Here is a 12,987-nt window from a genome sequence, read left to right as displayed (position 1 = left end):
CAGAGGGAGGATAAAGGGAGGAGGGAGGTAGGAGGGGGGTTCAGGAGGGGGAACTTATGTAAACCCGGGGCGAATTCATGTCAATGTATGGCAAAACCAACCAATATAATATTGTAAAATAAAAAAAAAAAAAAAGAATGCTGAAAGTATTGGATGGGAAATTTAAATGAGCTATGAACAATATGCCAAGGACTCTAATGAATAAAGTGGACAGCATGTAAGAATAGGTGAGAAAAGTACAATAAAATAACTTTTGAAATGCGTCTGCTCTATCTTTTAGTCTTTCATCTATGAAGTATTTGTCCTTCTTGATTCTCATTTATAAAAGTTACCTTCTAGCTCTTGTTTGGCAGATTGCAATGTTTATGCAGAGTAGGAGGGTTGGATGTATGATAGGATTCTAAGCTCTAGCTGGACCATAATAGGTGCTCCACATACATAAGCTCCTATTAAACAGAGCCATTTAATCTATTTTATTTCCAGGGAAGAAGAATGGAACTCTCCTTAGGGTGTAAGTTGAGATAGCTATGGAGGAGGCACAGGAAAGCTTACCTCTAAACAGTTTGTTGGGAAACCTGAATGCTGCACAAGGTTTTGCCAAGACTTCACCATCCCAACATAGCTGCTTAGTCGTTCTCTCTATCTCTGGGGAACAAAGGATTATAGATGCCACAAAATATATAAAGGCACACTGAGAAGTGTGATGGTTGCAATATCTAAATGAATCAAGGTTGCTTATAAAGGGAAATCAAGTTGTATATCTCCTTGCAACTATGATGGAGTGGGAATCCTACCAAAGGAATCCCAAGGCATGAGCCTTAGAATACAACACGACCTAGGACACTGCCATAAGATGAGTGTCTTATGCAACTAGATTTTCAATAATTACTTTCTCCACTGAAGTCCTGAACCCCTCCAAATTACTCATGAGGGTTAATATTTCTTTCGAATTCTTGTTAATGTTTACATTTTGACCTCTTCCCATGAATTAGAAATGTTCTTTAGTTCAGTTCAGTTCAGTTCAGTCGCTCAGTCGTGTCTGACTCTCTGCGACCCCATGAATCACAGCACGCCAGGCCTCCCTGTCCATCACCAACTCCCGGAGTTCACTCAAACTCATGTCCATCGAGTCAGTGATGCCATCCAGCCATCTCATTCTCTGTCGTCCCCAACTCCTCCCACCCCCAATCCCTCCCAGCATCAGACTGTTTTCCAGTGAGTCAACTCGTCACATGAGGTGGCCAAAGTATTGGAGTTTCAGCTTTAGCATCATGGCATCTAAAAAAGTGGATAATTTCCAGAAATTTTTTTCAATTTCCTTTTCCCAGAACCATTAGAAGAATCACTATATATTGCAATTATAGCACTTTATTGACCAGGTACATTGCCAATGAGCAGTCATACTCATTATTATTATTTTTTTTTTCCTGAGCAGTAGTCCTCAGTATTCTTGACTGGAGAATCCCATTGATAGAGGAGCCTGGTGGGCTGCAGTCTCTCTCTATATATATACATATTCCACTTTGCTGTACATCAGAAACTAACACAATGTTGTAAACCAACTATACCTCAATAACTTTAAAAAGGTTCTATAAATGGTGGAATTTTTAAGCCAACTCTTTTTTCCCTCTTGTCAGTCAGAAAATTAGCAAATTAAGCAGCCATCTACATATAATCAAAACTCATTTTGCTCAGCAATTTAAAATCATTTTAACATTGGATTCTGGAAATGCTCACTTTCTACTAGATCTTCCACAGTCATTTTATGCTGGGAAGCCCTGTTCATCACACCTTTCTGACCAATCTCCCCTTCCCTTGACCCTAACTCAATCTGGAACTTTTTCTCACAATAATATAACCCCTTGGATCCTGTCATCTCCTGATATTAAACATCCTTGATATTTATGGATATCAACATTTTTGTGCCCTGTTCCTTATATATTAAATACATATTTGTGAAAGCCATAGCCAATGATCATAGTAGAGGAATATATAATTTCTCTGGGATTAATTTTCTTATAATAGTTATAATAGCTAGCCCTTATGATGTACTTCTGATAATCTAGACACTTTTCTAAGCAATTTGTATATATGAATTATCTCATTTTCATACAGGATGCATTCAATTATTATTGCTATTATTATACTCATTTCACAGAGGTACTGACTCAGTACATTTGCTTGTTTCTTTCAAGGATCCCTGGATGTTGAAAAGAAGCAATGTAATTACCTAAGTAATTGCTCTTCGGGGAACACAAATCCCTCTCTCTTCCTCCACTCACCAGAGCTGATCAGCTTACAAAGAAGGGCACAGCATCCCCCTAGGATGAAGGAAGCATTAAAACCAAGATGGCTGGGACTTGGTAAACTGAGCTCCCTAGTCCCACTTGATGTTCAGAGGTCAGGTCTGTTTGTGGTGAGTACTCAAGCCCATAATCTTCAGCCCTGAAGCAGCTTTCAGAAGCAGTTACCAAGAGTCTCAACTCTACCCTGCAATTTGCCCTCTAGATATTTCTATAGTCAGTGGCCATCTTTCTAGCCTCCTGCGCCTATGTGACAGGATGAGAAGATGTTCCTAAACTTGGTAGCAGATGAAGAACAAAATAAAATCATCCAACTGTCATGGATTTCAGAAAGAGTTTAGTCATCGTACTGTCTTCAGTTGGTCATGCAATGTATATATCTTCTTTATATTCTCATCTGTTAAGTGGAAACTCCTTGTGTCCTTGTTTCCCTCACAGATATGGTCTGAGTATGAGTGAGACAATGACAAAAATATATCAATATTAATAGAAATGTGGGGATGAACTGACTTTGGATGATTCCTTCTCATAATGCCTGAAGGTGAAGGTAGAAAGAGCAAGGGGTAATAATATTCACTGATTACTCAAAGCTCACGTTAAACACCTAGAGCCACTCTGAGATGTAGGTATCCATATCTCTATCTTTAAACATAAAGAAAGGAAGCTTCACAAATGCTTAAGTAAAGGTACTCTGCACATAGCATTCATTTCTAATTCTGTTCACTTTCAGAGATGTAGTATGAACTGGATCGCATACTTTTCTTTCTAAGGATTTGTTGTTTCTTATGTGTGCGATAGACTAAATTATGCCTTTTAACCTCTCTAAAACTGAAACACTCTTGTCATACAAATCCTAAAGTCAGGGGAATAATTGCCTTTTAATATCTTCTTTAAAAAGACATGAGTTTTGTTTGAGAAGATTCTTGGGGATAGGAAGAATGCAAAAAAACAATAATAATAATAAAGGTAAGGGGAAAAAAAGAAAGAAAACAAAAGAGAGCATGAAGAAGCAGAGAAGACAGCTTCTAACGGGGAGGGGAAACTCTAGATTCAAGTATCCTTCAAGACTGTCCCTTCCAAATATCAGGTCACTGGGAGTGAGATAGGCAAGAAATAGGGTGCAATAGGATTAACAGTACAGGTGTGTGCTCAGTTGCATCCGACTCTTCAGTCCTTGGGATTTTTCAGGCAAAAATATTGGAGTGGATTTCTTGCCTTTCTCCAGGGGATCTTTCCTACCCAAGGATCGAACATGAGTCTCTTTCTTCTCCTACACTGACAGGCAGATTCTATCCAGAGGCAGACCTCTATTTGGTCCTTGAAAGGGTTCAGTTCAGCTCAGTTCAGTTCAGTCAACTTCCTTCTGTTGGTTACTATCCCCTCCTTGTAAGTGGGAATTTCCTGATGATGATCATCTGTCAGTTTTCAGGCATGAGACATTTAACCACATTAATCTGTAACTTTGTCTTGTTCTTCCCTTTCCTTAGTGTCCAGGAGTCAGTCTCCACTATAGTGTCATCTCACTAGTTTGCTTTTAATTATCAAGGAAGCACTGATCTTACTGAATGAGATTTCAACATGAGGAACTCCAGTGGTACTTTGGAGTTCCTACCTACAATGTTCATTCTGGTTGGCATCCCAGGCCTGGAGGCAGAGCACATCTGGATATCCATCCCCTTCTGCTTGATGTACATTATCATCTTCCTTGGGAATGGCACCATTCTTCATGTCATCAGGACAGACACTGCTCTACACAAGCCCACGTACCTTTTCCTTGCCATGCTGGCACTGGCTGAAGTTGGTGTCTCTGCATCCACTCTGCCTACAGTGCTAGGTGTTTTCCTTTTTGGTATTACCAAGATTAGCTTCAATGCATGCCTTCTCCAGATGTTCTCCATCCATTCTTTCTCCATTATGGAGTCCGCTGTGTTGCTCTCCATGTCTGTTGACCGATTTGTGGCCATCTACAACCCACTGCGCTATGCAGCCATCCTAACCCTGCCCCGCATTTTTGGCATGGCAGCCAGTATTGGGTTGAAAAGCATTGTGCTCATGGCCCCACTGACCATTCTCCTAAGGCGCCTGACCTTCTGTGGCCATAATATCCTCTCCCATTCCTATTGTCTTCACCCCAACCTTATCCATCTACCTTGTGGGGACACTACTATCAACAATATCTATGGGCTTTTCATTGTTACTTCCACCTTTGGGCTTGATTCACTCCTCATTGTGGTCTCCTATGGGTTCATACTCCACACTGTACTAAGCATTGCCACTGGGGAGGGGCGGAGGAAAGCACTCAGCACATGTAGCTCACATGTCTGCGCTGTATTCTCTTACTATGTGCCTATGATTGGCTTGTCTATGGTGCACCGCTTTGGATATCATGTGTCCCCTTTGCTCCATGCTATGATGGCCAATGCTTACCTCTTCTTACCACCTGTTGTCAATCCCATTGTCTACAGCATTAAGACCAAGGAAATCCGTCGTGGCATTTCCTTGATATTATCAGAGAAGAAAGCCAGAGTTTAGACAAAGGACAAAGTAGAAAGAGACTTTTTCTATAATCACAGGTGGTCCCAGCTTGCATGTTATACAAATGATGTTACCTTAAAATATAGTATCTAACAGGAGGTTGGTCTTCCCTGGTGGCTCAGTAGTAAAGAATCCTCCTGCAATGCAGGAGCCTCAGGAGATGTGGGTTTGATCCTTGGGATGGGAAGATCCCCTGCAGGAGGAAATGACAACCCACTCCAGTATTCTTGCCTGGAGAATCCCATGGACAGAGGAGCCTGGCTGGCTACAGTCCATAGGGTAGCAAATAGCCAGATACAACTGAAGCGACTGAGCACAAGAGGAGGTTATCCATAATATGGCAGTGAACAGGAGTTAGGGTGCAAGTGGACAGGGATTATGTATGACAGAACAGTATAAAGAATTGATGTCATTTTAAAACATGTTGTGTGCATACCTTGCATAGATGGAACAAGAATGCAAGAAGGATTGTTTAAGAAGACATAGAACTCCACATAAGGAAAAAAAGTAATCAGAAATTGGAAGATTGAAATCTATTGATTCAACTGTTCTAGGAAAGGAGAAAGTGCAAGGATTTACATTTTCTTAAGTTATTGGTTCAGTTCAGTTCAGTTCAGTCGCTCAGTCGTGTCCGACTCTCCGCGACCCCATGAATCACAGCACGCCAGGCCTCCCTGTCCATCACCAACTCCCGGAGTACACTCAAACTCATGTCCACAGAGTCGGTGATGCCATCCAGCCATCTCATTCTCCGTCGTCCCCTTCTCCTCCCGCCCCCAACCTTTCCCAGCATCAGAGTCTTTTCCAGTGAGTCAACTCGTCGCATGAGGTGGCCAAAGTATTGCAGTTTCAGCTTTAGCATCAGTCCCTCCAATGAACATCCAGGATTGATCTCCTTTAGAATGGACTGGTTGGATCTCCTTGCAGTATAAGGGACTCTCAAGAGTCTTCTCCAACACCACAGTTCAAAAGCATCGATTCTTCGGCGATCAGCCTTCTTCACAGTCCAACTCTCACAACCATACATGACCACGGGAAAAACCATTGCCTTGACTAGACGGACCTTGGTTGGCAAAGTAATGTCTCTGCTTTTTAATATACTATCAGGTTGGTCATAACTTTCCTTCCAAGGAGCAAGCGTCTTTTAATTTCATGGCTGCAATCAGCATCTGCAGTGATTTTGGAGCCCAAAAAAACAAAGTCTGACACTGTTTCCACTGTTTTTCCATCTATTTCCCATGAAGTGATGGGACCAGATGCCATGATCTTTGTTTTCTGAATGTTGAGCTTCAAACCAACCTTTTCACTCTCCTCTTTCACTTTCATCAAGAGGCTTTTGAGTTCCTCTTCACTTTCTGCCATAAGGGTAGTGTCATCTGCATATCTGAGGTTATTGATATTTCTCCCAGCAATCTTGACTCCAGTTTGTGCTTCTTCCAGCCCAGCGTTCCTCATGATGTACTCTGCATATAAGTTAAATAAGCAAGGTGACAATATAGCTCAATAGCTGAAGGACATACTAAGTAGCTCGCTCAGAGTAGACATTCAATACTGGCTCCAATGTAGCATTCATTCATTCTCACCAAGACTCCGGGAGTCTGAAGATTACAAATCTTGCTCATTATGCAGAAGTCTGAAGGTCTCCCACCCATAACACAGGATCTTTCAAAAAAGCAAAATCCCCTTTGTAGACATTAATATGCTCCATCTGATTTGATATTTCTTTGCAGATATTTGGAATAATGTAAAAATATAACATTTATATTTTATGGAAAGTAACTAAGAATTTTGAGATGAAAATGTACACTAGGAAGTTTATATTTATTATTTCAATTACTCCCCACAAAAATCCTATGAGTTATATTCAATGCAATTATTATTTTTCAGGTGAAAATTGATGCTTAGATATAGTAAGTATCTTACTGAAACTTATACATCCAAAAATTAGCAGTGGAATCCAGCTGGACCAAACTCCAGCATAAAAGCTTAAACTATATTGTCAGCTAAGCAAGAACTGAAGCTCTTTGAATCCTCTCAGTAGTCAGTCAAATATCATTAATTGAACAAACTCAATGGGTCAGAAAGAAATTTATCTTTGTTTACTTATTCCACAAATCTAGGCCTTAGGTACAATGTGAGGACAAAAGAACTTAAGCTCCTCATGGAGTTTAGAAACTATATTTTTTCTGCCACTACAGGGTTCAAGTTTATGCTTCCCAAAATGGTGTTTAGAACCAATTTTAAATAAACCTCGTAATACTTTTGAATAAAATTAAAGTTTTTGAATATGAATTTAATTTTTAAAATCTTTGCTTGTGTTGTATGTTGTAGAGGTGCCAAAAAAAATTGAAAGGTTTTTTTTTTTTTTTTTGTAAAAGTTAATTCTGTAACTCTACCACCAGGTTTCTAGATACTTTTTCCATATACTGTGACCTAGGGATTTTCAGTCATATGCAACTATATCCTAGATTCGCAGCCTGCTGATGGATGGTAGAACTCTGAAGAGAATTATGACTTAGAAATATCAAATGAAACCAAGCAGGTAAACGCACAGGAAGGAGCATCCCATAGATGACCAGAGAAGTGAGAGAATGGTGATTCCCTGGGAGGAGGAAGGAATACAGGATATCATTAGAGTGTCTGGAGAAAGATATTCTATAGCTAAAAGTTTCAGTAAGAGATGATGGGACCAGGTTGTCAAGTAGCTTGACATAAAATGAAGATCTTACGTGTTCACTTCCATTTTCTCTCTCAGATTACATGATGAATCCTCAGGCTTCTAGAATATTATTAATTCTATATTCAAGGCCATCAAAGACATTTATATTCTGTTATAGTCAGAGTGTATCATTAGTTATCAGATCATGGTTAATTTAACTCTTTCCTAGAAAGAACTCTGTACACCATGCCTTGTCCAGCTAGCTCCAATCTTTCCAGTCTGAATCACTCTATATTCCTAACGTCCAGACTCAAACACAACTTCAAGATAAGACAAAATTCTAGAAAATCACACAGTGAAAATAATTTAGAAGTCTCTATATCTGTGCTGTGTATGCTCAGTCATATCTGACACTTTGAGATCCCATGGAGTGTAGCCCACCAGGCTCTTCTGTCCGTGGGATTTTCCAGGCAAGGATACTAGAATGGATTGCCATTCTCCTCGCCAAGGGACTGAACCTGCATCATCTTCATTGACAGATTCTCTACCATATCCATATGGGAACTCTTTGGGTGTCTATAAAATTGAATAATAAGCAGAATCCAATGTGACTATGAAAAAATATCATTTGTCTTTATATTTTTCTTTCTTTATATTTACTATCCTAACTTAAAATTTAGACCTTTGACACCACCTTGATTGTTTATTCTCTCAAGAGGACAAAATTCTGTAATCATATTCAAGTAGGCATAAGCTAAATTACTAATCAGAACACTTTGGAAACTGCAAGAAATATAGGCATTTTTACCTTCATCAAGGGAATATTGATGTTTCAGACCAATCCTTTTGTCAAGAACAACTGGAAAAGTTAAAGAAATGTTTTGTAAATGACTTCAAAGAGCATCCAATGCCAGGAAGATGTAAAGGATGAGATTCCAAATACAAGGGAGACATAGAAGAGTGAGGCTGTTTTTGTGCACTTCACCCACTTAAGGAATTTGTCAATTCAAAAGTAATAACTTATAAAATCAGAAGCACTTACAGCATTCTCAAAGGACTGTATTGCAAAGGGAAAAAAAATTAGAATACGAATATCTCCAAGAATAAGGGGACCAATAAATGCCTGGGCATTTATTTTTATCTCAGAAAATTCTCACCTTAGAATAGAGAAATTTAGAAACAAACTAGACTAACAAACATTTTATTTTATAAAATTTATTTATATAAAATAAAAAACATTTTCTTTTCTCTATTTTATTTTTAAAGTCTTTATTGAGTTTGTTACAATATTCCTACTGTTTTATGTTTTGGTTTCTTGTCTGGAAGGCATGTGGGATCTTTGCTTCCCAACCAGGGATCAAACCTACACCCCCTGCATTGGAAGGTGAAGTCTTAATCACTAGACCACCAGGGAAGTCCCTAGTTTTCTTTATAAAATCAACTCACTACCTAATTTTACTCTTCTGTCTGTAAGAATTAGGGCAACCAACCAATTCAGTTTTTCAGAACTTCCCTAACTGTATCTCAGATAGTACCAAATCCTAAGAAATCCTTCAGTCACAAATTGGGATGGTTGGTCACTCTAACCAGAAGTAAAATTAAATACTCTCAGCAGGAAGTTATTAATTGATGCTTCAAATTATTCTCATAATTTTTCATGACATTCATTAAAACCTAAACAGGAATGCAAAGTACAAAATTTGAACATAAATTAAGAGATCAAAAAAGAAAACAAAAGGATAAGATCCACAGGTGATCCAGGTATTGGAGTTAGCATACACAGACATTAAAATAATTTTGATTAATATAGCCTAGGACTTAAGTTTCAAGATGTAGAATTTAAGCAACAAATTGAAAGCTATTAAAAATAAAATGGAAATACTAAAATTACAAATAGCTAAAATTAAATACTCAATTGTGTTTGTCACTCAGTCATATCCGACTCTTTGTGACCCTATAGAATGTAGCCTGCCAGGCTCCTCAGTCCATGAAATTCTAAAGGCAAGAATACTGGAGTGGGTAGTCATTCCCTTCCCCAGAGAATCTTCCTGACCCAATGATTGAATCCGTATCTCTTGTGGGAGGGGTCTTCCCTGGAACCAAAAAGGTCTCAAAAGTCAAGTAAGCCAGATACAGGAGGAATCACAAAGATAAGCCACATTTGCAGGAAACACTGTCTTTGGTTGTAGGAAACAACAGATTTCACAGTGAATACCTAAACAGTTGCTGATTTCCACTGTCTGGAGAAAGTGAAGTGAAGTGAAGAGAAGTCGCTCAGTTTTGTCTGACTCTTTGCGACCCCATGAACTGTAGCCAGCCAGGCTCCTCTGTCCATGGGATTCTCCAGGCAAGAATACTGGAGTGAGTTGCCATTTCCTTCTCCAGGGTCTCTTCCCTACCCAGGGATCAAACCCAGGTCTCCTGCATTGCAGGTAGATGTTTTACCATCTGAGTCACCAGGGAAAAGCATACTCTAAATAAGCTCACACATAAAACCCTAGGTCAATTATCTCTATATATTTCTTCCTGGGGAAAAAGTAATACAATGTATGTTCAGGTTATTATCTGTAAGACCCTAAGAGAAAAAAAAAATCCATTTTGCCTCTCTGACTTCTGAATCTATCAAGAGATCTGGGATATCTTTCCCCAAATCTAGCTGTATCAAAACTGAGTTTAATCACATTCAAGATGACAACATCGAAGGCCAGCAGCACTATTTCAACGTAACAGTCTCTCTCTTACTGTAGTAAGCAGAATGGAACTGATTGCTGAGAAAAAAGAAAAAAAAAATCTGCCAGTGCATAGGCTATGTCTTTTCCACATCACCTCACAAAATCTACACATTTCCATGGGTTGGTTAGCTCAGTGGTTGGTACATGTTGAGCACTCAGTAAAAGTTATCTTTTATATTTACTGTATTTTTCCTGGTTCTGTCCCTTGGGGCCTTAAGTCTCAGAGCACAGTCCTTGTATTCTTATAAGATTCTTTCAGAGGTTTCTTCATCCACCTCTTACAATCTAGCCTGGGATCTTCAGGAGCATAAAACCATACTCTGCCAGAATAGAGAATAAAGGCCACAGAGAACACTGAAAGAACAAGAAAGCACAAAAGTGAGTCTGGACATGAGTATTTGAATAGGTACCATCACCATTTGTACCTACAATGTTCTTTCCTTTATGCTTCCATAAAGACCATGCATCTCTCTGATAAGCATGTTTTTCGCTTGGAATATTTTAGAAAGTATTTCTAATAGCCATATTAATCAAGTTCATTAGTACTCAGTGCTAAGTTTAAAAAACCTTTGTCCTGATCTCCTGTCTTTTGGTTTATAGTCAAAGTCCTACAAATAATTCCTATTACTTAAAATTTTATCGGTGACCTCTCATTGACCTCCAGAATTCCTCAACAGTTTTACCTCTTTCATTGTATTTCATTTCTAAATGTTTGCTTGTTTGTTTTTCTTTATCAGATTTGTTAGAGGAATTCAGATTACATAGATCCTTTCAAACACATAATTTTTGAATGTTTATCTTTTTGCTTTTCTAATTGAAAAATTCCTTCATTTTACTCCTTTATTTTCCCTTTTCCCCTAATTTTATTTAGAATTATTTTCTAAATTCATAAGTATAATGATTTTTGAAGGATTCTTAGTTTGGCATTTATGGGCACTTTACGGGGAGTTTGACTAGACTCCACAAATACTAGGACCCATTAAATGCTATGTGTATCTCCTCACAAGAAGGTTCACAGCTTTCCTTCTCAGTGCACTTCAAACATTAGTTGTCTTTCATTTCCTCAAGTTACATTCACCCTTGTATTTAAAGAATAAAAGTCTCTATTAATCTTCTAGGGACAGTATAGCTTCCCCTTTAGAATACATGACATACAGAAGCTGTCTCCAATCCTTCATATTAATTCACTTCTCAAACCACTTTAATTTAGCTTCTTGTCCCATTGCTCTACAGAAATGTCTTTCCAAAAGATTACTACTAGCATTTACATCCCTAAATTATATAGACACTTTCTAGTAGGTATTTTACTGAATATCTACAAAGCACTAGACTATGGAGCACATTCTTTACCTGCTTGGCCTCTGTGGCTACCATTTCCCTTATATTTTAGTTACTTCTACTGGCAGTCTTTCACAGTATCCTTTAGTTTACCTTTTACATCTACCTTATTGCTACATCTTGCATTTTTATCTAGATCTCGCCTCAACCTTCTTCATTTTTCTCCCTATCTCTTGCCAAGATGATCACATCAACTTCCAGGTTCTTGGCTACTACCAATATGCCAAAGACTCTGAAAATGCTCAACAGAATTTTTCTGTTTCTTAGGCCTTATATTTATCTGCCTAGTTGTCATTTCTCTTGGATAGCACCTACAAACATCAAACTCAACATGCACAAACGAAGCCTATAATCTTTCCCCCGTCTCTTCTTCTAATGTGACAAAAGTAATTGGGACTATAATGGCGGTAGTTTAGTCGCTAAGTCGTGTCTGACTCTTGCAACCATACAGTTGCTCAACAAGATACCGTGATGTGGCCATAAATTATTTTCTCAATAATAGTTCCATTCAACTGAAATGAAGGAAGTAGTTAGCAGAAGCTTATTTTTCTGTGTGTCAAGTATAAGATTAATATAATTAAGTCTTTGGATTTGGTTACTAGAAAAGTTATTTGAAATATTGATGAGAGAGGTTTCAGTTAGAAAATGAATATGTATTAGTTTATGTGTGGGCATGCTAAGGCGCTACAGTCGGGCCTGACTCTTTGTGACCCTGTGGACCTTAGCCCACCAGGCTCCTCTGGGATTTTCCAGGCAAGAACACTGGAGTGGGTTGCCGTTTCCTCCTCCAGGGAATCTTCCCGATCGAGGGACTGAACCTGCATCTCTTTTGTCTCCGGCATTGGCAGGCAGGTTCTTTACTGCTAACGCTACTTGGGAAACACATATAAGTTTTGTATGTACATACATATTTATACATGAGCAGGTCAGAGGTGTGTAACAAGATTTATAGGAAGAATAATGCTAAATTTTAGTGAATAGGGTCAGGCATGAAAGTTGAAAAAATAGGTGATTTTATTTTTAAAATTTATTTATTTAAAAGACGCTTATTTATTTGGCTGCACTAGATCTTAGTTGCAGCATACTGGATCTTCACTGTAGCAGCGGGTCTTTGGTTGCAGCTTGCAAACATTTAGTTGCAGCAAGTGGGATCTACTTCACTGGCAGGGCTCAAAGCCCAGTCTCCCACATTGGGATCATGAAATCGTAGCCACTGAACCACGAGGAAAGTCCCCAAAAGGTCCCTGTAAATAAGGATGTAGGGCAGGAAGAACCACAGTTCTGTTGTTCATGCTCTGACTGGCGTACTGCTCCATGGTGCTTGAAGAACAATCCTAGACACACATTTAGGGCCTGGATTGAACAGAAGATGTCTCTATGGCAGTAACACACTGACGGGATTCTTATGCGGAACTTGCAG

The 12,987-nt window shown here is 38.8% G+C and overlaps 1 protein-coding gene across 1 annotated transcript; it reads left to right on the top strand.

The window, feature by feature from the left end:
• Positions 1-3,881: 3,881 nt before the first annotated feature.
• Positions 3,882-4,835, top strand: LOC129553915 (olfactory receptor 51J1-like). Its single transcript, XM_055422597.1, has one exon. The coding sequence runs from the start codon at positions 3,882-3,884 to the stop codon at positions 4,833-4,835; it is 954 nt and encodes a 317-aa protein (XP_055278572.1).
• Positions 4,836-12,987: the final 8,152 nt, after the last annotated feature.

The sequence above is a fragment of the Moschus berezovskii genome, chromosome 14, assembly GCF_049115385.1.
Source record: "Moschus berezovskii isolate FMDL1 chromosome 14, NW_MosBer_1.0, whole genome shotgun sequence".
NCBI lineage: Eukaryota > Metazoa > Chordata > Mammalia > Artiodactyla > Moschidae > Moschus > Moschus berezovskii.
This window is presented reverse-complemented; position numbering and strand designations above follow the sequence as displayed.

Coding starts and splice junctions, on each gene's coding strand:
- LOC129553915 (XM_055422597.1), top strand. CDS start 3,882: ATGAGGAACTCCAGTGGTACTTTGGAGTTCCTACCTACAATGTTCATT.